At 39.3% G+C, this 26,803-nt stretch overlaps 2 protein-coding genes across 2 annotated transcripts; one reads left to right on the forward strand and one right to left on the reverse strand.

Moving 5' to 3' along the window:
- The first annotated feature begins 655 nt into the window (after positions 1-655).
- LOC135468424 (cytochrome P450 2F2-like) lies at positions 656-6,403 on the forward strand. The gene is made up of 4 exons (XM_064746681.1): positions 656-1,320; positions 3,918-4,439; positions 5,040-5,471; positions 5,802-6,403. The coding sequence occupies exons 1-4, from the start codon at positions 975-977 to the stop codon at positions 5,981-5,983; spliced, it is 1,482 nt and encodes a 493-aa protein (XP_064602751.1). The 5' UTR covers positions 656-974; the 3' UTR covers positions 5,984-6,403.
- A 9,629-nt stretch (positions 6,404-16,032) lies between these two features.
- Positions 16,033-26,635, reverse strand: LOC135468573 (actin-histidine N-methyltransferase-like). The gene is made up of 16 exons (XM_064746909.1): positions 26,560-26,635; positions 24,797-24,927; positions 23,908-24,000; positions 23,461-23,606; positions 23,195-23,267; positions 22,859-22,969; positions 22,148-22,228; positions 21,517-21,581; positions 20,369-20,427; positions 19,915-20,029; positions 19,380-19,454; positions 19,142-19,241; positions 18,647-18,713; positions 17,670-17,755; positions 16,839-16,996; positions 16,033-16,230 (listed from the first exon to the last, which is right to left on the reverse strand). Exons 2-16 carry the CDS (start codon positions 24,906-24,908, stop codon positions 16,090-16,092), a joined length of 1,482 nt encoding a protein of 493 aa, XP_064602979.1. The 5' UTR covers positions 24,909-24,927; positions 26,560-26,635; the 3' UTR covers positions 16,033-16,089.
- Between the last annotated feature and the right edge of the window lie 168 nt (positions 26,636-26,803).

Here is a 26,803-nt window from a genome sequence, read left to right on the forward strand (position 1 = left end):
TTCCAAGGAATTTGTCTTGGAAATTGTTTGCAGTGTCGCTGAACTCTGGCTCGAAAACATGTGCATGTATGGTTTTCCACGGCATGATATCAAACTACTAATATATATATATATATATATATATATATATATATATATATATATATATATATATATATATATGGGGTGTGTGTGGGCGTGTGTGTGTGTGTGTGTGTGTGTGTAATCACAAATAATCACAGAAAATTGTTCTGAGGTCAATGACCTAAGTGTTAGGGTTGCTGTTGCTCTCAAAACAAGTAGTACTGAGCAAAAATCATCAATCGACCTAATTTTGTGTATAACGTTACACATAGACGAAGCGCGTACCACGGCAAAAATTCTATACACGTGAGCCTTTAAGGTCTATCTTGGATCCAACTTAACTTTTCTACACTGCTACGCATCAATGATCGAAAATCTCTCAGAGACTTGGAAATTTAATGTCGTCAAGTACATGCCTGAGTAACTTTCTTGACTGCCATGCTCTTGAGACCTCGACTCGCCAATTTACTTTGTGTATACAGATAAACGCAATTCGTTTTATTCTTTATTGTCTCATTGTATTTTGAATACTTGCATTTACTCTCTGACCGTCGTGCGCATGTCAGATATGTAGTAATGCAAATAATGTCCTAATGATCAAACAAGTGCGATACGGATTTCGTCTCCAAGCAGTAGTCCTCCATTGTTCCCGCTGTTAAGTAGGTCGTGGTGACCTACTTTAACACTCACATATTGAAGGTAAGTTTGAAACGCATATACAGTCGCCAGTGTATGTGACGGATGCATGGCGAGTTTTCTGTCAAACGATAGGGTCCTGTTCTTCGTTGTATAGTTGCTATATACGCTACATATCTCCAGGCGTTCAACATCATTGGGTTTATCAATATAAGCCCTGCGTTTCTGCGAGAGTTCCACCTTCGCCACGGTAGTAAGGTTCAAGAAACTTCACTATGATACTGGACATTCTTTCTGCAAACCTCACGACGGTGCTCATCTTCGTTATAGCTTTCCTGCTCGTCTGGCGAACTCTCCGTCGCCCGGCCGGGAATCTGCCCCCGGGCCCCTGGCCCCTACCGATCTTTGGCAATCTCCTGTCTCTGGGTGGGGCGGACTCGCGGAAAAGTCTGGAAGCCCTCCGAGAGAAGTACGGAGATGTGTACACACTGTACATTGGTAAACACCCCAGCGTGTACGTCCACGGCTACGAGAACGTGAAGGAAGTCCTTGTAACAAGGGGAGACGACTTTGTTGACCGGCCCCAGTCATTGAAACTGGTGCAGGAGGCGGAGGGAAAAGGTATCGATTAACTACGTCTGTATACGTTAGAAATCAAATAACTGGCAGTTAAATCATGAAATCAAAAATGCTGTTTTGTGTGGCCTGGGGGAAGGGGGAGGGGGTACGAGGCGCGTATGCGTTGATACTTTATTAAGCATATACCTGAACAGTTGGAATAAAACCCTATGTGCGGTAAATTGACAAGTGATCGAAATTCACCAGTAATACGTGCCATTATTTACCAACTGTTACACTTTACTCTCCCTGCTGTGTAGTCTTTTATGTTGTATTCCTACACAAATCAGGACTCTACTGGTGGACTAAGTATCCCCAAGACCCATGGCTTTTTTTAAATGTGACTGTGTATTAATTATGATGATAACACAGCATTTTGAGTTTTTATAGTCTTGCACCAAACATCACTGCATTTTTAACCTAATTCTGCCAAAGACATGGTGCTAGGGGATGTATACGTTGCTACTTTTCAAGCATGTAGACCTACATGAACAGTGGGAATAACACCCCAACTGTTATCTGTGACCATTTGCTAACTAGCACACTTACTTCACTGCTTTAGTTTTGTTCTCTGCGCTGTAGTTTTTTTCTCTATATCTGTGAAGTCCAAATGTTTGTTTATGCATATTTTATCACCTGTGACGTTTATTACTGTTTCGACATTCTACTTAGCATTTTGTAACAAACTGATCCTGATAAAGCGTTGATACTTGACGCCTATTGTTCCTGGCAAATTCCTCCCGATACATGAAATGGCGGGGTCGAATGCAAATGTCTGAAAAATCTGCGATTTAGCTTGGATAAAGAACAGCACATGTCCTATGATGACGCACTGACACAATTCAACAATAATCACGCAATCTTTTGTGACACCGATCACAGTTTAAAGATAAAAACTTAAAAATATATATATATATGCTAAATCCTGGGTTGTGGACCAAATATGCAATGTTGAAGCATAGGCACAAATCATCACGTGCTCTTGGTTGCCCCATAAATGACCCTTTCTGCGCATGAGTAATAACGCTCTCTCGAAGTCGTTAGCTGGCCTATATGGTATGGTTGGCATGATTGACAGTTCCATATTTCTGCTTAATTGTCTTCCAGTTATAACGCTCAGGGCTCAATTTGTAGCTCTGACATAGGTCTCTATATTATTACACCTTATAATTTGATACAACAAGTTTGCATAGATCATTCTGGTGTTCACTGTACACAAATTTACTTGTACAAACAAAGTACATGTTGTTGTTATGAAAAGCAGGTATTATGCCTCAAGTGGAAACGGAACTGTGGTATATCGTATGAGAAAGATGATATGCCAGTTACTACACAAACCACCTTGTCATTAACATGCTTCCTGCTGTTACAATTGCAAACAACATCAAAAATTGCCGTAAGCCAGCGCTTCAGGCATTCTAGCAGGATATGTATGTGGTACATGCGGTTGTCAGATCAGCTTAATTCTTATCGTTGAAAACATTAAATCCACGGTGTATAACTGTGCATTATTCAATGGTCTTGATGGGAATTTAAACCTCTAGAAAGCGACACATTTAAATATAAACTGTTAATCTAAAGCATCTTCTAAAGCATGATTTGAGTTCATTCAGAAAGAGACACGATTTCTTCAAGTTTGTTGTTCCCGTTAGGCCATATAACATGAGCTGTTTCCCAAAATGAATAGCGTTCATCAACTATATAGCCTTGTCCCACACTGAATGTACTTGTACATGAAGCTATATAAACCCAGGGAGAGGCACGAGAAGGAATATAATTGACATATCATATACATTTTATCAATAATAATGATAATATGCAGACAATACTTGGTGCAAATACCGAAGTTTTACCTTGACGTGGTACAAAACACAGCCTCTTTACACAAATAAGATCATGTCATTGTGACCCAGACAACACTGGTTAATTAATAACACAATGTAATAATGAACACTGTATAGGATGATTCATGGCTCAGTTAGTTCTTGGTTTTTTGTTGTTTTTTTTTAGGGGGGGGGGGGTGTTTTTTTTTTTTTGCTGTCTATTGAGGTTGAAGATTTCACTCTGATTGTTGTGAATAAAATAGCGGGGTGTGCTTGACGACTGAAGCCTGAAACGACAGACGCAACTATTAGTTATGTTATGGTGGAGTATAAATATCTCTGAGATGCCGTGCTCCGTATCTTAGTCATAACAACACAAGGAGTAATTCTGACAACTGCACAACAAGATTAATCAACTCCAGCTACATTAGTTGTTTTTTCTTTTTTTTTTTTTTTTGAACTTTACTATATATAGGCATGCTTTTGGTTTTACGTCGTACTTAACAATTTTGAATCATACGACGAAGAGTCATGAGGTGTGTGAACATACGCTGTGCGTCCTCGTGGCACGGTGAGTCCACGCCGCCAGTGAGGTATCATGCCGCAGACACCAGACATTACACCCCACCAAGTCACAGTGGCATTATACTGACACAGAGCCAACCAGTCCTGTTTCCTAGCTCAAACCTTTCAGTGTTGAGCGCCAAGCGAGGCAGTAACAAGTACCCTTTTTATACCCATTTACTTTTTACTTGAACTTTTTCGTTACTTTACCAGGTATTTTGTTCACGTCCGGTAAAGTATGGCAAGAACAGAGAAGATTCTCGATTCAGGCGCTAAAAGATTTTGGCTTTGGGAAACACGACCTCCAGGTGAAGATCCAGGAGGAAGTAGAGGTTTTGGTGAATCGCATCAGTGACCTTCAAGGTCAACCATTTGACCTTCACGACCTCATCCACATCTCGGTCTCCAACGTCATCTGCTCTGTTGTGTTCGGTACCCGATTCGAGCATGACGACAACGAGTTTAAAACCTACGTGGACATGTTGGACGAGAATTTCAGGTTGACGGAGACAGCCATCTTGGGTTTACTGATTCCGTTTTCTTACTTACTCCCCGGAGATCTGTTCCACATGAAGAGGCTAGAAGAAAACAAGCATATACTGAAAAGTTTTATCACCAACTTGATCCAGGCTCACAAGGAATCCTTTGATCCCAACAATCGAAGAGATTTCATCGATGCGTATATGAGGGAAGCGAGAGAACGACAACAACACGATCCTGAGACAACGTTATCTGGTAAGCTGATGTGAAGAGTATATAACGCTACTGTGCCCTTCAGTAATGGGAGTAAAGTTAACACATGGGCAACGTGCATATTTATGTCTAGATGAGTAATCTCATGTTTTTCGACAGATGGCTTGTCAATTCTAAATTTTCATTTAGATAGGTTAGAACAAGGTCCTCGAGCTACATTCGCGCTAGACTACCGTGTTTACTTTTCTGTAAGTTTCTGTTGATTTTATATTTTTGCATTACTATATAACGACATACTAGCTAAATCGCGAAATTAAGACTTGATCTTCAGGTATTGTCCTCTGTTTTCACTGGATAAAACCTCGTATCGTGCACAAATATGTAGATGGAAAGTAGAACAAACTGGTCGTGACCTCAAAGGCGAAATAGTATCCGAATTTAAATGCATTCGCTTTTTTATGAATAGTCATTCTAACACCTAGTTTTGATATGTCCGCGGAGAATAATTAACTTGAAACATTCAGGCAATTTTTGGGGCGTGGGGGAAGGGGTGTCTATTCTAACCCTGTTTGACGCACATATTTTGAAAATCTTATCGATCTTTCTGTCTTTCTTTCCTTATTCTTCCTCTGATTCCGCCAGAGGACCAGCTCGGTGCTGTGATAAGTGACTTGTTTGCGGCCGGAACTGAATCCACTTCGACAGTTATCCGCTGGGCGGCACTTCTGATGCTGAAATACCCGGATGTCCAAGGTCGTGTGAGACGGGAGATAGACTCTGTGGTGGGCGGTCGTCTGCCTTCTTTGGCCGATCGACAGCATTTACCTTTCACCGAAGCCACAATGATGGAGGTGTTGAGGTATACAGATATAGCCATGGCGGGCCATGCGACTGTCCGAGACTTAACCTTCCATGGGTACAACATTCCTAAGGGAACAACCGTGATGCCGTGTTTTCATTGCGCTCTTCACGATAGGAACTACTGGAAACACCCTGATATTTTCAACCCTGACAGATTTTTGGACGATTGGGGACATTTTCGGAAACCTGAATCTTTTATCCCGTTTTCAGCAGGTTAGATCTTTGTTCAAAGTCAGCCATTCATCTGGCCTTCATTTTGTCCGCAACAAATAAAGTGAACATAGCACATATTATATTTTCTGCCGTCCCAAAAGGTGTTGTACCGGAGACAAAAATAATGGATGAGAGCAAAACTAATGGATCTTTTTATTTTACTTAAGCAACGCCCAAATAAATACCGTTCAAAAATATTAACCTCGTCTGTGCACATTACCATTCAAAGTCCGAACACTAAAGTTACTAAAGTTTAAACTTTTTCACTGCGTCAGAGAAAAACCAAACTCGTCTAAACCATGCTGACCATATCATTGTTGTCTTCCACAGGCCGGCGGGTATGCTTGGGAGAGTCGTTAGCCAGGATGGAATTGTATCTTTTCTTTTCCGCCATCTTGCAGCGTTTTGAACTTCGGCTACCAGATGGCGCTGGTGAACCGGATTTGACGCCTGTCATTGGCATAACTAGAATGCCCAAACGCTTCGAAATGATTGCAAAGTTACGCCATTAATCTGTCTATAACTTTTTTTCGAAATCGGCCATTTATCACAATCTTGTTATCTTCCTTATGATACTGTTTTTACATTAAAATCCTTATGTTGATTTCCTGTCGGCAGATTTTGCAAATTATAATGACTTTAAACTAGACATGACATTAAACCTTTTGTAACTGTGGGAATGTACGTAGAACTGCTTGTAGGTAATGAGAAACTACTTATTGCTTTTTGTGTAAACTTATTACTGTAAGAATAAGATCGAAATATTGACGAGTTATTTGTTTGGGTTGAATACTTGCTGAGACCTTTGTGTAGTGTAAAGTGTAGGACCATATTGTACTGTCGAGTTCCGTATGTATTTCTGTAAAGATTTAAGCTCTTCTAATATAGTTTAGGAAAAATTCATGTTGAATTAAATACAAATTTTCAAAATACTGCTGTGAAAGTTTTCATCTCTTTGATCGGGGTTGATATATGACTTTGATATGATATTCCTGATGGCTGACTCTAAAGTTTGAAAACCTTTCGACAGTGTATAATTAGAGCAGATTCTTTGTTACTTCGTTTTTGGTAATTATTTATTGGACCTACTGCAACATTAGAAGGAAAGCTTAGGCTAGATTAAGTTGGTTTTTTTTAATTTTTAAAGCGATACTCGTGGCCTCCGTGGCTGAGGGGGTCACGCTAGCTGGGCGCTCATGCCGTACGCGGGAAAGTCCTCCAGCAGTCTGTGGATGGTCGTGAGTTTCCTCCCACCATAATAAATAAGGACATACTCAAGAAGTTCACTTATAACGACGGTGGTCAGGTTTATGGGCTGAGAATTCCAAAGTGCCCGGAGTAAACCACCGATATCCGCTAGGTATCTGACAAACCTCCGGACTTAAGGACAGCCGCTGCAGTAAGAGCTGGATGCGAACTCACGATCCCACTGTAGGGCGAAAACAGCCAATAAAGCTGCATTTATAATTCACCTGTTCAGCAAATCTGTGGCGAGGTGATGTACATTCTCTGTCCTAGAACATTGGCATGTGGTCAAGAAACTATCCCTTGCCTCTCCGAGCATTGCTTTGACGTCGGGGAAAGTATGCCAAGAACAGAGACGATTATCGGTGCACGTGCAGAAAGAGTTTGGGTTTTACAAAACAGAGATTCTGGTGAAGGGATATTCTCGATACTGGAGACTTCCTCATGCCTTCCGAATGAAGAGGATTAGGCTGCTAGTATTTACGAAACTACGAGCAATAGAGCTTCTGGCATAAAAGTTTTGTATGCTTGAGAGATTGCCATTGGGGAACAGACATTTATTGTAACATCTGGATGTTATGAAGATCCATTTACCTATACTCCCTAAGCTTGTTGTGGACCTGGGCTTGTCATTGGGCTTGTCAAACCAATGTTAAAGTCTTATAGCATAGAGAGTAAAATTAGAGCAGCGACAACAGTGTGATACTTGGATAATAGTCATATGTACAGCCAGGGAAATACATCCTCATGAGAATTAACCTGCGTTAGGGTTTTATTCTGACTGATCATGTAGATGCTTAAATAGTAGCAAATTACATACTCCCTTATCATAATGGCTTACTGAGAATTAGGTGAAAGAAAATTAATGATGTTAATTGCAATGACAAGAATTCTGTCTGAAGTTAGCTAGTATACAATGATTTATGTCAAAAGTAATTCTTGAACTTCACCTTTACCAGATATCGCTGGTGGACAGGATATCACCAAAACGCATTGATCACAAACATTAGTAATCACGTCGCGCCGTTAACTGAATAAAACTACGAAAAAACGAATCTGTCTCACAAAGTGAATTTCCCAGGGTATCACACAACGCTAACGTGTTAACTGAAGATACAGATCAATTGTTTTGTTCATCTGAATGACTGAATGAATATATCACTTGAATTTTATTGACTTCCTCGTTGATATTCCAATCCCAGCTGCACCCTTAACCGGCAAAATCCATCCTTCTGTCAGTTAACTTCACTTAATTGGAGTTATCCTCTTCACGACCAGTTGGACACACAATGTTTTTGTACCAGTCGAATTACGTTTTCACCAATTAGTGAGTGAGGTCGACTGTAGCTTATGCACTTGTTTGACTTTCCATATGCGACCAAGTCCAATAAGTAGAATCTGATGCCCCATTTTTCAGCGTTAACAGCACGCCGAGTCATGGCATATATGTATCACCTTCAGTTAAACGTTTAGAATCAATCTGTCTTCACCGGCCCCGATAGCACAATTGGTAGAGCGTCCGCTTCGAGAGCGGTAGATCCTAAGACCTTAAAAGAGGAAGTTGTATCAGCAGCAGCACTAGATAAAAGAACGGTGGAAATCCGTTCTGCAACAAGGATGCACTGCACTCTAAGTATTCCTTCGTCGTCATATGGCTGAAAAATTGTTAAGTACGACGTTATACCCCAAGCACTCAGTCAGTCTGTCTTGATCGGTCTTAATTTTCTTTGAGAAATGTTGAATTGACCGGATGAGCAAATAGCAGTTATTAAAACAATAGCCTTGCAAATGATAGATCACTTTATCATGTTGATTTGGTCTATAGGCTAACAAAGCAAAATACTCGAACTAAAAAGAAACGTACCGTCTACCATTATTACATAAATCGTCCACTATATGTCCAACTGTTGTCCTTTCTGTACAAATGAGACCATTTTTATCGGAGAATGACAGGAAATCGGAGAATGACAGGAATTGTGGCAACCCCTATTTAAATAAATTACGCCTATTGAAACAATAACTTCACCAGGGGTTGCAGTTGCAACCCCTAATGAAAAAATATTTCAATGATGGTTGCAACTGCAACCCCTATTGAAATAGTTTTTCATTAGTGGTGCCCCTATTGAAGTAATTGTTTCAATAAGCACTTTGTTTTACATTTATGACCCTTATTGAAATAAGTTGACTTGACACCAAGTTTTTTTGAATCTTCTATTTGTTAGTACTGTGTAAAATTGTAATATTGCTAGGTTTAATATTCAAAGGAGTTTGTACATAGGTTCAAGGTGATAAGTATTTTATACGATTTCTTGTGAAACAGAAATTTATTACAAAGTTGTGCTGTGCAACAGAGATGTCCACATACATGTGGTACCATTTTTAATACTTTATATGTGGTATTATTGTTTCGTGGGTCTCATTTGTTTCTGTCCTTGTAAAGAATAAACCACAGAGGTGCATGTGATCAGTGAACAAATTCAATAGTCGCCCTTCCATCGTCTGCTCCTTAGCATAGAGTAATTTACATTTTAATATTCAGTGGCTTGCGGTAGATCTTATGCTTTCCAGAAACTCCCACTGCAAATTTGCCCCTATTCAGATTCGATTATGTCTTATCTGTTGCATTGTGTGTAAATAACTATTCTTGATTGTTGATGAAGCGAATCTCTTTAATGACCTCTGCTAATTTGTGAACATCATTAGTGATGTTTATTTTTGCTAGTTAAAAGGTGACTTGATAGCAGAAAGACTATACTTGTACTTCATTGTTTAAGTATAAATGAGCATGAGGTTGAAAAGGCGTCAGTAGCGCTGAGAAATTCAGTTTCTTTAATTCGTTTTATTTGTTATCTCAAAAAAGTATGCCGGCTACAAATGCTGCCGCTTAACATAAAATGCTCTTTAAATACGTGATATTCTATCAATTTAGAGAGATAATACCTTGGAACTGTAATATTACAAAGGTGTGAAATACATCAAATGGCGAGTAGAATATGCGCAAAAGTGTCCCAATGAAATAAATCTTCTTTACTTCAACAGGGGTTGAACATTTTCTTAAGCAAGGGTCCCTGATCATGATCTGGTAATTAATGGACGAAGCTGAATGTGTTTTCAACCATGTAAGTACAGAGCTTTACGTGCTAACCAGCAAGTGTCATTTTGACAATTGTTTAGTTTGCTTTAACTTCTTGTGAGGCGTTGCGCCTTGTTATAAACCAAGCCTAGCCACAGACAGTTGGGACCAGAGTCAGCTGGTGCGGTCCCATTTATCCCTAAACTGGTCCTCTCCCAGACAGAGTATTAATCGTCTGTTGAAAGTCAGAACACGTTTTCATGGATTAACAGCTTTGTGTGTAGGCAATTATAGACGCCTTTTCTCCCAGGGATGGTGCCTTGGACAGCCAAAGAGGATTCATGCGACATGTATACCAAATCCGTATTAGTGACTTTGTCCTGCTTCACAAGTACGTTTTATTATTTGACGCTGGGTTGGACCTATGCCGAAACGAAGTTTAGTATTTATTTTGTAGGGACTGTCGTTGATATTACAAGTTTTACTTTGCCTCACTTATAATAAGGACAGTTCTCCAAACGACATTAACTCGGGTTTGGTCTGCGGTGTCAGGATAAAACGGGACCCTCATACATCAATCGCGGATGAAGTTCTGGACAGAAACCTTCATGACGTGTCACCCTGGAAGCTTTGTATGCGTATTTGTACCGTATGTCTGTGTGTGTCGGGTATTACGTCCTACTGAGCAATTTTTCAGTCACATAAACAATGAATGAATGATTATGGCTTAACGCCACATCGCAATATTTCAGCCATATCGTGGCGACATAAACAATGACGAGGAGTCATATACTCTGTCTTTTTACACGAGGGCACGCCGTCAAAGTGTTGTCGTCACTGTAGTATCATGGCAGACATGACACTCCATCCAGTCAAATTGTACTTACAGCGGATCATCCAGTTCTGTTTCTTTGCTCTAACCTCTCAGTGCTGAGCGACACGCGGAGTAGAAATCAGTATCATTTTTAAAGTCTTTGGTATAACCGCACCCGGATTTGACTCAAGGTCTCTCGATTTCTAGAGGGGCTGAGGGTAATGGCGGATTAGTTAAAGGCCTTCTGTGTTATGATCACTTGTTCTGACAAAGATATATGAATCGTATCTTGGTTACCAGTTTGTTATCCTTCATCCACAAAGCTCAGGACTGGCAGTTTGCCCTAATATTTTTCAGGAAAGTGCATACATGTCCAGAACTGACCTTTTCACAACAAACATATGTCTCTACATAAGAACCTGATATTTTCATAGGGCGTCAGCATAAATATTGTCTTCATTGGTATACACCCTAACACCAACTGTGGTTGGCCGATGTCACCGACGATTTTTCACCTAATACACGAACCCATTACTGCTGTCCGAACAGCTTGTAAAAGTGATGTGCCAGATCAAGTAGGGACCTGCCAGTGCTGTCCCTGTACCATACATTCTCAGATCGGCAAAAAAGCCATGCAGTATCGAACTCATGAGCAATAATAAATCCGCTTTCATTCGAATCCAGCTCAAATCGGTTTCACGTCAAGGCATATAAAGAATTTAACGAGGTGCGCTACTTTGTTGGGCCAAACAGACCACGTGACTCGGAAAATCTCGCTCACAGTGTATGTTGGAATATTGCAGTTGCACGTGATAATACGTGAAAAACCAGTCCTGTACCTAATTCGAGCAAGGATATCTCCCACCACATACCTGGCTACAATTTCAACTAATATATTCTCTGTATAATAGCACCCAAAGATACATAGGTCTACGACACGTGTTATTACCATGTTTGGACTTCATGAATATATAACAACTTTCACACGCGAAATCCCGATTCGCCATACTTCACAGCTCTGACATGGACATTAAATTGTGTCATGGACTCGGTTATACGTACTAGTTACCCCGAAGCGTTGGCGATTCACACACTTTCTTCCTACTGAAATCCACGAACGTTCTCAGCGTTCACGGCAACCATTCAATAACTGGATACTTCATGTCACTTTTTGTACAGTTGCTCGTTTGTCTTCGCACAGCGTTGTGTAAGTAAGCCATATTCTCGTGACTGGTAAAACTGTACTGCCAATGCTACTACAATATATTGCCTGGTGACAGGAGCCGGTGTCTTTGAATATCCACAACGATCTTTCTTTTTTCCCTTTTTTATACGTTTTCGCAAAGGGATATCCTTACATTAGCCAATTCGCCTGTCCTGAAACCAAAAGCAGCCATACATCTTCATATCATGCAGTTCAACCACTATCTCGCTGCAATAATTATAGGTCCGTTGCCTATGATGTCGCGTTCTGACCCAGCGCACGCTGTTTTAGTCGCGGTCGTAAAGTCAGAGATCCGTCATATACCTGAAGAGGCCGGTAGACCTAATTGCCGTTAAATAAGTGGAAAATTCGTCAACACAGAATTATTTGAAACGCTAATGAATCAATCAATGCTCTGATAGAGTTTTCAGATTGAGTATGAAGATTTTTATTTTCTTATATATGCATTTGCGGGAGGGTGGGGGTCTATATTAAAACGTCATTGAAATTAAATATTTGGATTACATACGATGGACAGGGCTTGCCCGCAGACAAGCCTTACCTCAACGGATTTTTCAGTTTGAAGTTAAACACACGTGGATGTTTTGCTGAACAAGGTCGTTCTAATTGAATTTCCGGTTTCTGTCACAAGATGATATAGCAACAGCAAACACAGTTCATATATACAACCATAATGCAGTGGCAATATCACCTAATCACATTCATTCTGCAGGTTTGGGCTGTGCTATATAGCTCGCCAGTTAAAATTAATTTTTCAGCAGAATATCACCTTAAGTGAGTGAGCGCTTGGGGTTTAACATCGTACCCAAGACATATGACGACGAATTCATCCTTAGAGTACATGTAATGTGCCGCCTTGTTGCAGGACAGGTTTCCACCGCTCTTTTATATAGTGATGCTTCACTGAAACGCCTTACCCAAGGCATGTAAGCCACCCCGCCCGAGCCGTGTCAACCAGTCGTTGCACCATCCCCTTCATGCTGAACGCCAAACAACTTCCTCTAATAAGGACTTAGGTGTGACTCGACCCAGGATTGACCCTGGATCTACCGCTCCCAAACCGAAAGCTCTACCAACTGTGCTATCGGGGCCGGTTTGTCACCTTAAGTGCGGCCTATATAATCAGACGTGTCACACAAATAAACGTGCCACAGCAAAAATAATGTCTGTCCATTTTTCATGGTGATGTATCATTCAGTCGTTATAAGACTTTGTTTTCAGTCTACCTTGAATCATTCGGAAGACGCTGTCCACAAAAACTGGAGGTTGATAATCAAGGATTTCCCAGTTTCACCTTCTGCCAAATAAAATTGTTGTGAAAATAACTCTTGTATCTCTTCTACCTGTTTATTTTGATTTAGGTCCGCTTCGGTGGCCGCCTCGAAATCGGGAGATCTGGTCACACTTTAATTTTAAAATGGAACTTGTTGCTTTCTCCTTTGGCGCTCAGAACTGGAAGGTTAGAAGAGTGGTTGGCCCAGTGACAGTATAATGTGATTAGGTGGGAGGTCATATTAGGTGTATTTGGCGTGATACTTTAGCGCCGGAAGCTGTTTGTCGTCATATGCCTGAAAAATAGCTAAATACGATATAAAATCCCAAGTATACATACATTTTGCTCTATAACTACGTCACGCAATAATGATCACATTCAGTTACACAACAGGCACGGTACGTACCAATATCCCAAGTTTTGTCACTTGTCCCAATACACAAATGACAACGTGAATAGAACTTCGCTGTGTAGTCGACTGCGATCCTAGAATGGATTATCCAGTCATTTCAACTAATCCGCTATTAACATGTACTAGTGTTCACAGGTTGTCTTCAACGCACGCTATACTGTACATCACTAACGACCTCACGAGCCTTACCGACCATATATTGTCACCACGGCTTGAAAGGCAAGTACCTTTAACCACAAGGCAATGATCCGCTTCACCACCAAAGATGTCTGTAAGCATGCTTAGTGTTTTACATCATACCTAACAGTTTTTCAGTTATATGACGACGAGAAGTCATTCGGTGTGTGTATATATTCTGTGTTTCCTAGTAGAAGGACGAGTCCACGCTGCAAACGTGCTGCCGCCACTGCAGTATTATTCCGAAGATACCAGACATGACAACCCACCCAGTCACATTATACTGACAAGGGGCAGTGCTCAGTGCTGGGGCACCAACAAGTACCGTTTTTAAGTCTTTAGCATGACTTGACCCCAGTTTGATCTTAGGTCTTCCAATTTCAATGTGAATGCTCTAACCATTAGGCCATCGAAGCGTGTACACAACGAATCAGCCCAGACAGTATGACGGTCAAGACCTCAGCCTTGACCTCAGCCCAATTCCCTTCAACAAACAAAATATGAAACTTAATTCCAGGATAAAGATCTCTGACAAACTTATTTACGACAATAAGATAACCAAAATATCGTAGCAAAGAGTAATAAATTCTGTTTTGCAAGCAAAATGGTACAACGTGAGATATCGAAACTATATAATACATACAACAATAAAATATGACAAAACAAATGTAATTGTTGGAGTAACGCGTACTAGGGCAAAGTTACATATAATAAATTAAACATGTGTTGGACCAACTTTTGTAATCCGGGTCCAAACTAACTTTTAATAGTTAAGGTGTGATTGGCTGGAAGCCACCAACCCTCTGATCAACGAAGTCGGATGTAAACAATGACAAAGATTGTCAGCTTCCTGCCATGCTGTGGTGGAATCATTTAGGCTCCGCCCAGTTTTCCTCTACAAATAAACCGGTCCTCATACATTCAAAATATTGTTGTGTGCAGCGTAAAACACTAATGACTAATGTATATAACAAATACACACTCAAATTTTTTCTTAAACAGAATACCTGCGAGGTAATCTTAACCATTGTAAAGGCACACCGAGACACTACTTGCCCTGAAAAATCATTAAAATCAGAGACATCAACAAATTTATATCTACCATATGAGTCAGTTTCCCAAATGAACCAGGTAAAACACACTATATTGTACGTTAATACAATCTTATACAAACTTACGTAAAATATGTATACTTTTCATAGTCTATATCAAATTTATATCTACCATATGAGTCAGTTTCCCAAATTATCCAGGTAAAACACACTATATTGTACGTTCATACAATCTTATACAAACTCACGTAAAATATGTATACTTTTCATAGTCTGTAACAAGGACAAACATATTATGCTACTCCTTTTCCCAATTGGAAAAGTCACGGTAAACATTAAATGACGGAACAATCTAAATATAGGTGCAGATAAACATAAATGGCAATTCTCCAAAATCTATTCACTTATGAGATAAGCATCACAGCATACTAAGACACGCTGTTCAAAAAATGTGTTAAAAGTTAAGCCAGAGTTAACCTATAATATCCTAGTACCAGTTTCATTCTAACAGAAATCAAATGGTACTTTAGTTTGGGCTAAAGTTAATAGCATTAGTCATAATACACTTTTGCACAACTGGCCTCAAGAGTACCCATTTTACAAAATGCTTGTATGAACTAGTAAGTACCGTGACCCTGTTACGGCTGCAATGTACATGTAAATCAGACGAACAAAGTCCGCTTTGAAAATCAGGACCAAGTAGTTCTACTTTATATTCTGGGGCCTGGATCACAAAGGTGCCTAAGATTTAGTCTTCATGTGTGGTATTGTGCCTAAACTAGGATTTGAACATAAATTCGACTTTTTTTTATAAGTCTAAAACAGCTTTCAGCAGACAGATTCTGGGGTCGGTTATTCAAGAGTGCAATAAAAGTTCAGATAGGCTTAAATCTTAATACCAGTCATGGCCTAATATAAAAATGATGAGACTTTAGTCCACGCTAAACTGCTAATGCACCTTTGGGCCCTGGTGCCCTGACCATTTCCTCAACATGCCATTGCTAATTTAATGGACACATATCTGCAAAGATTGCCAGTGACACACCTTACCAACTTCTTGGCATTGCTCAGGGTTTGATGTCTAGAGTACAGTGTATCAGGCCACTTAACCAGCAAGAGGCCATTAAAAAGCTATTTCGCAAGTGAAACGACTGAGATGAGTTCAGGTAACATCTACTAATGACCACAGAGCAATTTATATGTGACAGTCACCCTGGAGCAGAATAAGCAAACATTTTTAATGGCAACTAAACAGGTTTAGGCACTGTACAGGAGAATTTTTTGAACACAACTTTGAAACACATTAACCATGTCTTTGTTGCCCCAGTTTGGCTAAAATAATAATCATCACTGTTTCAACGGAAGTCTTTCCTTTATTTCCTTAGTATATTTGATAGCGTTCATCAAAAGTTTCTTCTCCAGGTAGCGCAGCAAAACAGCAGAGGTCTTTGCTTCTGACAAATCCTGGTTCAGCATTTCCTCGTCTTCCTGAAGGTCAAACACAGACACCACAAATCAGACACATTATCACCTACAAAAGGTCAAAGATAACTTCCTGGCTCACAGCTGAAGCCAACATATTAAAGGCACTCATGTCAACATAAGGACAAACTGGCTGCAACATCTTCCACAGTCAACATCAGCACTCAGTCTCTTCGTTGAGTGATTGACTCAAGTTAAAGGTAATAGAATGTCAAATATCAAGCCAATTGATGGACTGACCAACTTAAAGACCTGCTGGTTGTAGCTAAAAATATCCAGAGCAGTGATATTATCAGATCTAAACTTTTGCCCCAAAGTGCATTTCAAAAGGCAAATAAATGCAATAAAATGTTACTTTTGGAGCATAAGCTTACATTTTTCTAGAGGAATATTCTCCTCATTTCCAAATAAACCTCTAAACACCATTCTAAGGTCATTAGAACACTCAAAATCAAGCAAAATGTGCAACCTATTCTTAGGAGAAAAGGTCATTTTCCGTATGTGGACACTCATTTGACAGTTAGTGGACATGTATAAAGTAACCTAGCACAAGGTTGTTTCTTAAAGCTACATTTAATGATTTTTAACAAATACCAAATGTTCTAAAAGCCTACCTGTAAACTTGTGGGGTACATCTTTAAGAGCAAGGAGGCCCTGGTGTCCAGGAAGTCCCAGGCTTTGAGCTCCAGCTCTGGGGACAGGGGTGATACAGCCCTGCCCAAAACCTCCAGTAGCTCAGGAGATTCCTTGTTCTGGAAGGTCTTCAGAGACTCTGAAGAAGGGAAGTCAATGCACATGTACACTTGAAAGAAGTACAAGTTTTACAATGAACTACATGTTGCACTAAAGGCTGTCAAAAATATTCCAGTAAATAGAACAGTACAGATCGGTATTTCTGAAAGCTGAGCTAGGAAGAATGAATTGGATATCAGATCTCTCTAAAGTTAACCTATACTGGATATGGGCTAAATATGTCCGTGATTTTATAGGCTATGTTTAATAATAAACATACACATATATATATATAAAATCATTGTGGTGACATGGACAAAGCCAGATATTTAATAAGAGACGCATAGGGTATGTATTTATTTATTTGATTGGTGTTTTACACAGTACTCAAGAATATTTCACTTATACGACGCTGGCCACCAGTATGGTGGAAGGAAACCGGCCAGAGCCTGGTGAAAATCCACGACCATCCACAGGCTGCTGACAGACTTTCCCACATATGGCCAGACAATAAGCCAGCATGAGCTGGAATTGAACTCACAGCGACTGCATTGGTGAGAATCTCTTGGGTCATTACTCTGTGCTGGCGTGCTAACCACCTCAGCCACGGAGGCACACGAAATGCTTAAAGCCTGGCTTGTCTTGATACTTGTTAAATGGACACCTGGCATAACACTATGGTAACTTTCTGTTAGCTGGACTGACTGTCATACCCTCATCCATGACGAATATCCTGAGGAAGGTTAATAACTCTGTGTCCACAGCCTCACTGCCCATGTGTAAGGAGAAATTCCTAGAGCTGAAGACAGACAAACACAGATATTCTGTTGGATTGATGGAGTGTTTAATTAATCAGCAGTGACCAAATATTTAGCTTTATTCCATGGCTGGAGGTAACAACTCCATGTCTACAGTAATCCAATGATCTCTGTTACGTGTATGACACACTTTCACCCATGTCTACAGTAATCCAATGATCTCTGTTACGTGTATGACACACTTTCACCCATGTCTACAGTAATCCAATGATCTCTGTTACGTGTATGACACACTTTCACCCATGTCTACAGTAATCCAATGATCTCTGTTACGTGTATGACACACTTTCACCCAGAGAGCCAGCCACAAGTGTACATGCGTGTCGTACTGGAGAAAGACAAGCCATCAAGCAAGCTTGATCCAAGATGTCAGTAGGCTTACAACCATTTTTGATCGTATATTAACATCAAGGATACGACTGGAGGTGAACTTAAAAAAATTCTTTGCCCGAGGCTGGGAATGAACCAAGGCCTCGTACATAAGCTAAATTAAAAAGCAGTCATCTCAACTGTGGCACTGAGAAGAGTGAAAGCAAGGGAATCTCAAACATTTTTTGTCCAAGGCAAGGATCGAACCACCGCCTGGTGCATTCCACCCTTCAAAGGCAAGTCTCTTAATCAAAACCCTAATAGGGTGTACTGAAGAATTTTCACCATGCAACTGTGCATATGATGGCAATGTGGTTTGTGAGCGACGGACACCCACAGTAAATTTTAATCAACTACTGACTTCTGCCAGGTGAAAGGAAAACCAATTGATTCAAGATACTGTTGAATCAGCGACATCATGAATGGAGTTTGCCACATAATGGAGTCAGTCAAGTCCTGGAAAACCCACACTAAAGATGGCTAGAAACAAATGCATCACTCACCTCAACATCCCTATCCTTCCTAACAGTTCAGATTTCAAACCAAATAATGGGTCATTTTTACTGATTCCTACAAGGCAAAGTTTGCAAAAATGTACATACACAATAATACATTGAATACGTCAGACAATTCAAACTGGAAATACATGTAGGAATAACCTGAAAGTGCAGTGCAACTCTCAAGTGTATGCACCATGCCACAAACCGTCAAGTTTGTAATAACAAATTTTCATACAGAAACATGGAGTATATATTAATAATAAAAACAAGCAGAATTTTTGTCAGGAAAAGAATATCACAGATTTCATGAAAAAAATTTACTTCATTATAAATATGGAGTACATTTACTCAGTTCACCGGCTTAATTTCAAAACAAGGGGGATAATCCATTACAGTTTTCAACTTTCCATTCCGTTTAGAGTAGTGTCCCCTAACATACGTCATTGTTGTCCAGGTCTTCAAAAGTGTTGATAATTCTAAATGGAAGAATTTGCTCACCTAATTTTATACTCAAGCTGTCGTGTTCATTTTCTTTATACACAAAACCATTGTGGACAAAAAACTCTCCATTTGACCTGGCACCATAAAAAATAAATATCTACAAAAGAATAAACAATGAAGACATTATGCTACATGTAGGAACGATGGTGCTGACTTTTAAACAATGACTGGCCATAGGAAATACAAGATGACTTACAAATTGCACAATGTATTGTTTTAGGACTAGTAAAATTACCTGTTGATCGGTGAGAAAGTCCTTCATACAGAAACACTCTCCTCTATCCTGTTCCAAGTTAAAGTCTGTGGACAACTGAAAACAGAGAGTATCATTTTGTTTTTTTAAATACATGTCTTTCACAAAACATTTTTTTGTTGAACACATTTTCTGTTATACTCACTGATGAAAACTCTTGTACACCAGCCTTGTTTTATGGAAAAAAGAACTACATTTAGCCATGTTCTTATGGTAAATGCCTAAAAGGTGCCAATGTCAGAATTTTTGTAAAGCTATCTGAATGCATGTCAATTACAAAAGAAGGAAACACAATTTCAAAACAAGAAATACAAATTTTTTTTCTCAATTTACTAAGAATCTACTGGAAATATTTTGTGTCTTACTTAGCATGTTGATCTGATATAATTAAGTAATTCATGACCTGTTCACATGAAGTAGTCATTACTGTGAATCATACAAATGTATCAATTACATAAAGAAGTGGTCTTTCAGCTCTACAATTTATCTGGACATTATATCGACTTAGTTTTCTCACCTGTCCATTTTGATGATTGCACATATCCCAAAGGGGAATGAGTCCATATGTCATGTGACCACCATCCACTGATGGGATTGGATTTTGCCTTGTCATCACCGTGGAAACTGCCCATCTACATAGTAAAGAACATATCAGATGAAAGGATAACATACATGCCTCTCCCACAGGGGAGCTTTCCTGCACTGAAACTATAAATTTTCCGTTCAAAGTAAATCTGAATTTTAGGCAGGGCTGTATAAACCTCCATGTAGTAAGACAGAACCATTAGTCAGAGTTGGATTTGAGCCATCAACCTCATTGTTCAAATGTTGATGGAAACCATCTTCAAGAAACATGTCAAAATCCCAACAGGCATAAATTTATGTTATTTGACTAGTGTTTTACGCCACTGACAAATATTGGACTTATGTGACAGTGGCCAGCATTACGGCCACTTTGTATAAAAAATTACCTGTAGTCATCATAGGTGAAGATATCTTTAATAGGAAGTTTGGCTGCCAATGGATTTGTCTGAAAAAATACAACAAAATTCACATTATACTTTCATTTAATATTATGTAGAACTACCAGGAAATCTTTTCATTATTTTTCAATTCCACTTTCATATTGGTGCTGACCCCTTTGATTCTATGTACCAGTTTTGACAGCCACTCTTTGATCCACCTGTTTTTAACAATACCCTTTGACCCATCTATCACTCTACTCTTTGATCCAATCTAACTGTTTACTCTTTGATCCTATATACATTTTTAAAATACTTCTTGATCCTATCTACCAGTTCTGATACTCTTTGATCCTATCTATCCATTTAAATATTGTTTCATCCTGTTTATCTGCTTTATTACTCTTAGATCATATCTACTCATTTACTCCTTCATCCTGTTTTTAAAATTTTTTCTCCTGCCTACCAGTTTTGATACTCTTTGATCAAATATACCTGTTCTAATACTATTTCATCTTATCTACCTGTTTTAATCCTTTTGATCATTTCTGCCTCCTATCTACATGATCTACCTGTTTACTTTGTCATCCTATTTACCTGTTTTAATCCTTTTTGATCACATCTGCCTCCTATCTACATGATCCACCTGTTTACTATGTCATCCTATTTACCTGTTTCAATCATTTTTGATCATATCTGCCTCTTATCTACATGATCTACCTGTTTACTCTGCCATCCTATTTACCTGTTTTAATCCTTTTTGATTACCTTATATGATCATAAAAATCGTCCATGATTAACATGCCCATTTTTCCTGATTCTGAGAGTTTGATTGAGTTTAGATAGCTGTTTTGAGGTTTGCTTGGAACATGGGATGACATTCTTCTGGAAAATTGTAAGTTTCAGCACCAAAAAAAAAATACTGTGTGACATTTATTTGCCTCTAAAATTGCACATTTGTGAGTGAAATTTGAGGTCATTGAGGGTATATATGCGTCCTATCTACCTGTTTACTCTGTCATCCTATCTGCCTATGTTACTATTTTTTATCCTATATACCCGTTTTAGTACTCTTTGATCCTATCGACTCCTTTCCCCTTCATCCTATATCACATGTATCTACACAGATGTGCATGCTGCATCATGGAGATTCTCACCTGAAGATGTCTGTAGAAATAAGCGTATTGTCTTGTGATGTTTCTGAACTGATTGATCGCCTCACCTGAAATATGTAACACCAATACAGAAATGTGTAACACCAACATAGAAAAGTGTAACATCAACATAGAAACATGTAACACCAACATAGAAACATGTTACCATGAACACGGAATTATGTAATAATAAAATACAAATCCACAAAGACAAACCATGGTCAATATTACAGTGACCAAGGGCCCGTTTCACACATTGGGTGCAGCATTACATACCTACCCTTGTGACATAATACATATATCACTGATCAGCATAGAAATCATGTGCATGTAACTCATTGGTCTTCTTTGTGAAAGAAGCCCCCAGAAATTCCAAACAAAGAAGGAAACAATGTATCTTTTACACTGTCATTTAGGAAAAGATGCAGAATTTGGAAGAAAGAAATTTTTGACTATACTTGACATAAACCAGGGGTCACTATCACAAAACTTCAGACTCACATTTCTTGTAATTTTTACATAATTGGCCTCGTCCATAGGAAATAGTGCCATAAGTCATGGCAAGGAAAGTTACGAAAAACTGATTTACAAAATTTCGTGAAATTTCCATTTAGCTGTGTTACTTGTACATTACCTTGGGTAGGTGAGCCCTTTAACAGCTGCAGGTCATCTGTGCTGAAGTACAGGGGTGTATTGTAGGAGCTGGGTAAGATGTCCACAAACAGGTAAGGAAAACATAATTCATAATTTCCTCGTGCTTCCACCAGACCAGTCTAATTTCCACGGACACTTCGTCTTGCAATGTAACACCAGCGTCACCAGTTTGTGTTAGGGGAAGCTCAAAAAATTCGGCTTGAGTGTAATCGAGAATACGATAGCTTTGCCTCTCTTGACATCCATTTTTCAAAAAAACACATGTCTCTCCAAAACACCCTACAATTTCCCAAAATATCCACACTGAGGTTTTTTGACAGTTACAAGATATTCTAAACTTAATGAGTCATTGTTAAAACACATTCTGCATGAAAGCATTAAAATCACTAAACACTAAAAAGACTCTAAACACTAAATTATTTATTTTATTTATTTGACTGGTGTTTTACGCCGCTTTACTCATACAAAAGTGTCCAGCATAATGGTGGGAGGAAACCGGGTGGAGCTTGGGAGAAACCCACCACGGCTCATAGTTTGCTAGCTCACCCTGCCACATACAGCTCGACAAGAAGCCAAAAGTGACTTCAACGATTGCATTGATGACATAGCCCTGTGTCTCTGTGCTGTGCGGGCATGTTAACCACTCAGCCACAGAGGCCCCAACCACACACAAGAGAAGTATTAAGGATACTGATATAGGGAGCCCAGAAGGAGTTTTCTCTGTATTTCTCACACAGCAGGTGCAGAGAGAGGGCCACATTAGGCATGCTCTGCAGAATCTTGTCATCTGACATAAACGGGCCTGAAACAAGATAACATTTCAATTTCAGAATGAGACATTTCAGATTGCTTTTAGAAACTCTAATAGCTCAGCCTATAAACTCTTCAGAGGTGTCAATCAAAAACATGCAGTTCACCAATCACAAACATACAACATACAACATTTGGTTCAGCTAAGGTACTGACTTTGAGGTGAATGAATGACCAACAATGTCTGCAAGGCAAAGCTTGCAATATGAACACATACCTAAGGGCGATAACTTTGCTGAGTCTAAGGTCAACATCAGTTTTCTTGGAATGGAAAGGAACAGATCTGCTGTCTAAACAAGGAAGGAGAAAATCATTAAACTTACACAAGGCACATATACACATTTAAGCACTTTCGCAATTTTTCTTGATAAATTTTTATAGCCACATGGACAAGGTGTAAAACAAATGTAAACTAAATATAATGAAATGTATTCAATTTTAAAATAACAACAATTCTGCTCCACCTTGCTTGTAAATGCTTACCTTAAAATCTTTTTCTGCCTTCAAGCCATATCCATAACCTTTAAACTCACAAATGCCAACATTCGTTGTATCCACTCCATGAGTATTTAACCAATCAAGAAAGGCCTGGATATTTTCTGCTCTATTTTGTGAATGCGTCCCACTTCCTGTATCAAAGATAAATATGGACAAGAACACTGAAACAGTTTGCCTTTGAAAAAGTTTTAAAAAAATGCACAATAGACAATACAACTGACAAATTTATATTTACATACAGGGATAGTTAGAGATCTTTGATCCAGAACTGTATTCATTTGGTCAGTTTTAAAAACATTCTCCATAGAAATGGTTGATGTTTGAAAAGTTACCAGAACAGTTAAGATCAACCATGTGTACTAGCTCGTGACAACTTTTCAGAGCATCTTTAACGACCTTCAGAGTAACCTTGATGTAAACTTAATATCACACCCGTTTGAAGCTGCTCCACACGCTCAATAACCTGGCGAAGTTCAATAAAGTCATCCCATTCTTTTGCTCCCATACTCAAAGGTTTGGTACAGACTGCAAGTATGCAAGAAAAAACACACATGTAAGTTCAATAAACCAGTCTCAATGGGCAATATTTCTCAGTTTTCTCTCAGCTGAAGGAATACACCAAGTGTTGGTGTCATGAATGGTGTCTTCAGCATTGTATTGTTGTGAGGCAACATCTGTTTTAGCTGCTGGGTTGGCCCGACCACAAACAATTTGAAACTTGTTACTAGAACCTCAAGCATGTTAAGAATCAATCACATTATCAAAGCTATAGCGAATTCTACCTTCTCTTTAAAAATTTAAAAACATTTTTAAAAAAAAGCTGTAAAAATATATAAATGCACATTACATAACATACATATATGTATTTTTATAAGACTTCAGAAATATTTTCAGTTAGTGCTATGAGGTTGCAGTGTCATGTAAAGGTAAACTGACTAAGTATAATAGAACATTACAAAAGACTGACTCAGGAAGCCTATTACTTTCTAAAGTATCAGTTTCGGTTAAAATACATTCAACATTTGACCTGAGGTCAATGCTTACCAAAAATGGATTCTCCCACAGCATGACAAACCCTTTAACAATTTTCGTGTTAAAATCAAATTTCACTAGACTCAATTGGAGACTCTCAGATGACTAACATGTAATAAAAAGGTCAAAACAGCACTAGGACACATCATCAGTTCCCCACTGCAGTCGTTTATGTCACCTATAAATCTTATGTTTGATATATAAGTGAAAATGGACAGATCAGAGATGGACAGACAGACACCAACTCCTACGACAATATATTAAACCACTGGTTCACAACAAGACTTACGGTCCAGCACTTTATCTATGCAGTCCTTCAGTTCTCGTTTCTGCGCCCGATTCAAGCCGCTGTTGTCGGCACCTCCCGCATCGCCTCGAGGCTTTCGGTTTTTACGCCCCATCCTGCCCTAACGGTTCAACCTGCAGACAGATTCACAACATACATCAGCTGGATCTTACTCTTAGCTCCAACTCTGCTGCTCAAAGCCACAGGTATATGATTGAATATTTTATGATAAGTGGAAGTGCAGAAAAAAGTGTTGTCTAGATAAAGTTACTTCAAGGAAAAACACATCAACAGGCTTGGACACAGCTAAGAAATCAGTAGTTGCGGAGTGGGGTAACTGTTATCGAGCAATGTAGTTGTGAGGGTTATGAAGAGAAACATCCCCAAATGTGACAGATCCACGGTAAAGAACATCTTACCGCTGTCAAAGCAAAGCTTACCTGGGGGCAGATTCTCAAAGGGGTCATAGCGTTCTCCCAGCCTAATCACCATGACCTCGCATGCAGGCAGCATACATTGCCTTGGTATTTGCAACTGGCGTAACTTAACGACCCCTTCCAGAAACAGTCCCCTGTTCTCAGGTTGGTCTAACCGAAACTAGTCCATGGCAATAACCAAAATGGACAAATAAAAGGACACTTTCAGGGTCTACAGTACTGTGGCCGCCATCTCGATACCTGTAACTCACAAACTGCAATGGTATAGGCTCGGAAAATCTGATTAATTTTCACAAACAGATGCGTTAGTTAATTACCTAGACCACACAGCTGACTTCAATTTATGCTAGGGAAGATTAAATACCCCATGTGAACAGCCGTAAATGTGCCTTACGGTCAATCAAACACATCTGGGTCTGTTTCTCTCCCTAACTCTCGTAACTGCTTTGGTTAACAAGAGTTACCTCACTAAGAAACTAAGAAATCAGCTGTGAATTTTTTATATTGGGTGAACTTAAGTTGTAAGGATGGCTAGCAGCTTCTGCTTTATAATATATATATATATATATATATATATATATATATATATATATATATATATATATATATACAAGCCACCCCTACTCCATCCAGATTGTTTCAGGAGACTATGCTACATGTATTTTAAAATTCTGTCAATCATGAATGTCAGAATGTTACAAAAGCACAGAGTCAGCAATGCTTAGATACTGGATTTTGGGCTAGCATGGACGACACTAAGGGTGTTTACAATTAAAAACACGTGTCCACATGAGGATCAATGACGTTATAATAAAGTCGAATAACTTCACACAACTGGCTAGGCTAGGCTGGCGACACCAGTGTTTTCGTATCATCGTAAGTGCCCTACATGTACACAGTTCATGGAGAACTCCCAAATCCGGTCCATGAGTGTGCAGAGTGTTACAGGCAAGATGAACATCCTCTTTAATTAAAACTCCACAGTTCAGGTACATGCATCACAGATACAGTATATAATTTGTCACAGTATTTTTTGACTATCAAAAGCCAAAAACCTGGCTCTGTAAAACAACTTGTAGTCGACTGCACCGTAATGTGATGAGCTACAGCGCAAACACTGTTCAAAGTTAACATGCAAAAGACTCTAAGACCAATGACCATATATGGTCCCTGGGTCCATTTTCTAAACGAAGCCAGCGTAGTGCAGGCTAGCGTGCACATTTCCAGCAACACACACGGTACATTATCTGACCACATTCCACGTTACATACCGCCACAGGACACTCGATTTCTCCTTAAATGTATTCGCTAACCCGATTTCAAACTTACCACCCTGTCTAAATTCAAATTATCACTTCTAACGCTTCCAAACCACCGAAGTTTTGACAACCTATTAACCCATGTGTACATCGATGGAAAGTTCTCAGATATGCGGGGATTCGTGTCTGTAATCAATTTGAAACCCATTACACCGAAAAACTCCGAAACCCGGAGAAGGAAGAGTTCGCTTTTCTTCCTTCGAAAATGTGATATAAAGGGAGATAAATCTTTTGTGCATTGTCTCCGCATAATC

This window comes from Liolophura sinensis, chromosome 6 (genome assembly GCF_032854445.1).
Source record: "Liolophura sinensis isolate JHLJ2023 chromosome 6, CUHK_Ljap_v2, whole genome shotgun sequence".
NCBI lineage: Eukaryota > Metazoa > Mollusca > Polyplacophora > Chitonida > Chitonidae > Liolophura > Liolophura sinensis.

Excerpts from the sequence above, each read along its gene's own strand:
- LOC135468424 (XM_064746681.1), top strand. The coding sequence starts at position 975 with ATGATACTGGACATTCTTTCTGCAAACCTCACGACGGTGCTCATCTTC. Across the intron at positions 1,321-3,917 it reads GCAGGAGGCGGAGGGAAAAG|GTATTTTGTTCACGTCCGGT; the intron begins GTATCGATTAAC and ends TTACTTTACCAG. Across the intron at positions 4,440-5,039 it reads TCCTGAGACAACGTTATCTG|AGGACCAGCTCGGTGCTGTG; the intron begins GTAAGCTGATGT and ends TGATTCCGCCAG.
- LOC135468573 (XM_064746909.1), bottom strand. The coding sequence starts at position 24,908 with ATGGGGCGTAAAAACCGAAAGCCTCGAGGCGATGCGGGAGGTGCCGAC. Across the intron at positions 24,001-24,796 it reads CATAGATAAAGTGCTGGACC|TCTGTACCAAACCTTTGAGT; the intron begins GTAAGTCTTGTT and ends GCATACTTGCAG. Across the intron at positions 21,582-22,147 it reads AAAGGGCTCACCTACCCAAG|GTGAGGCGATCAATCAGTTC; the intron begins GTAATGTACAAG and ends TACATATTTCAG.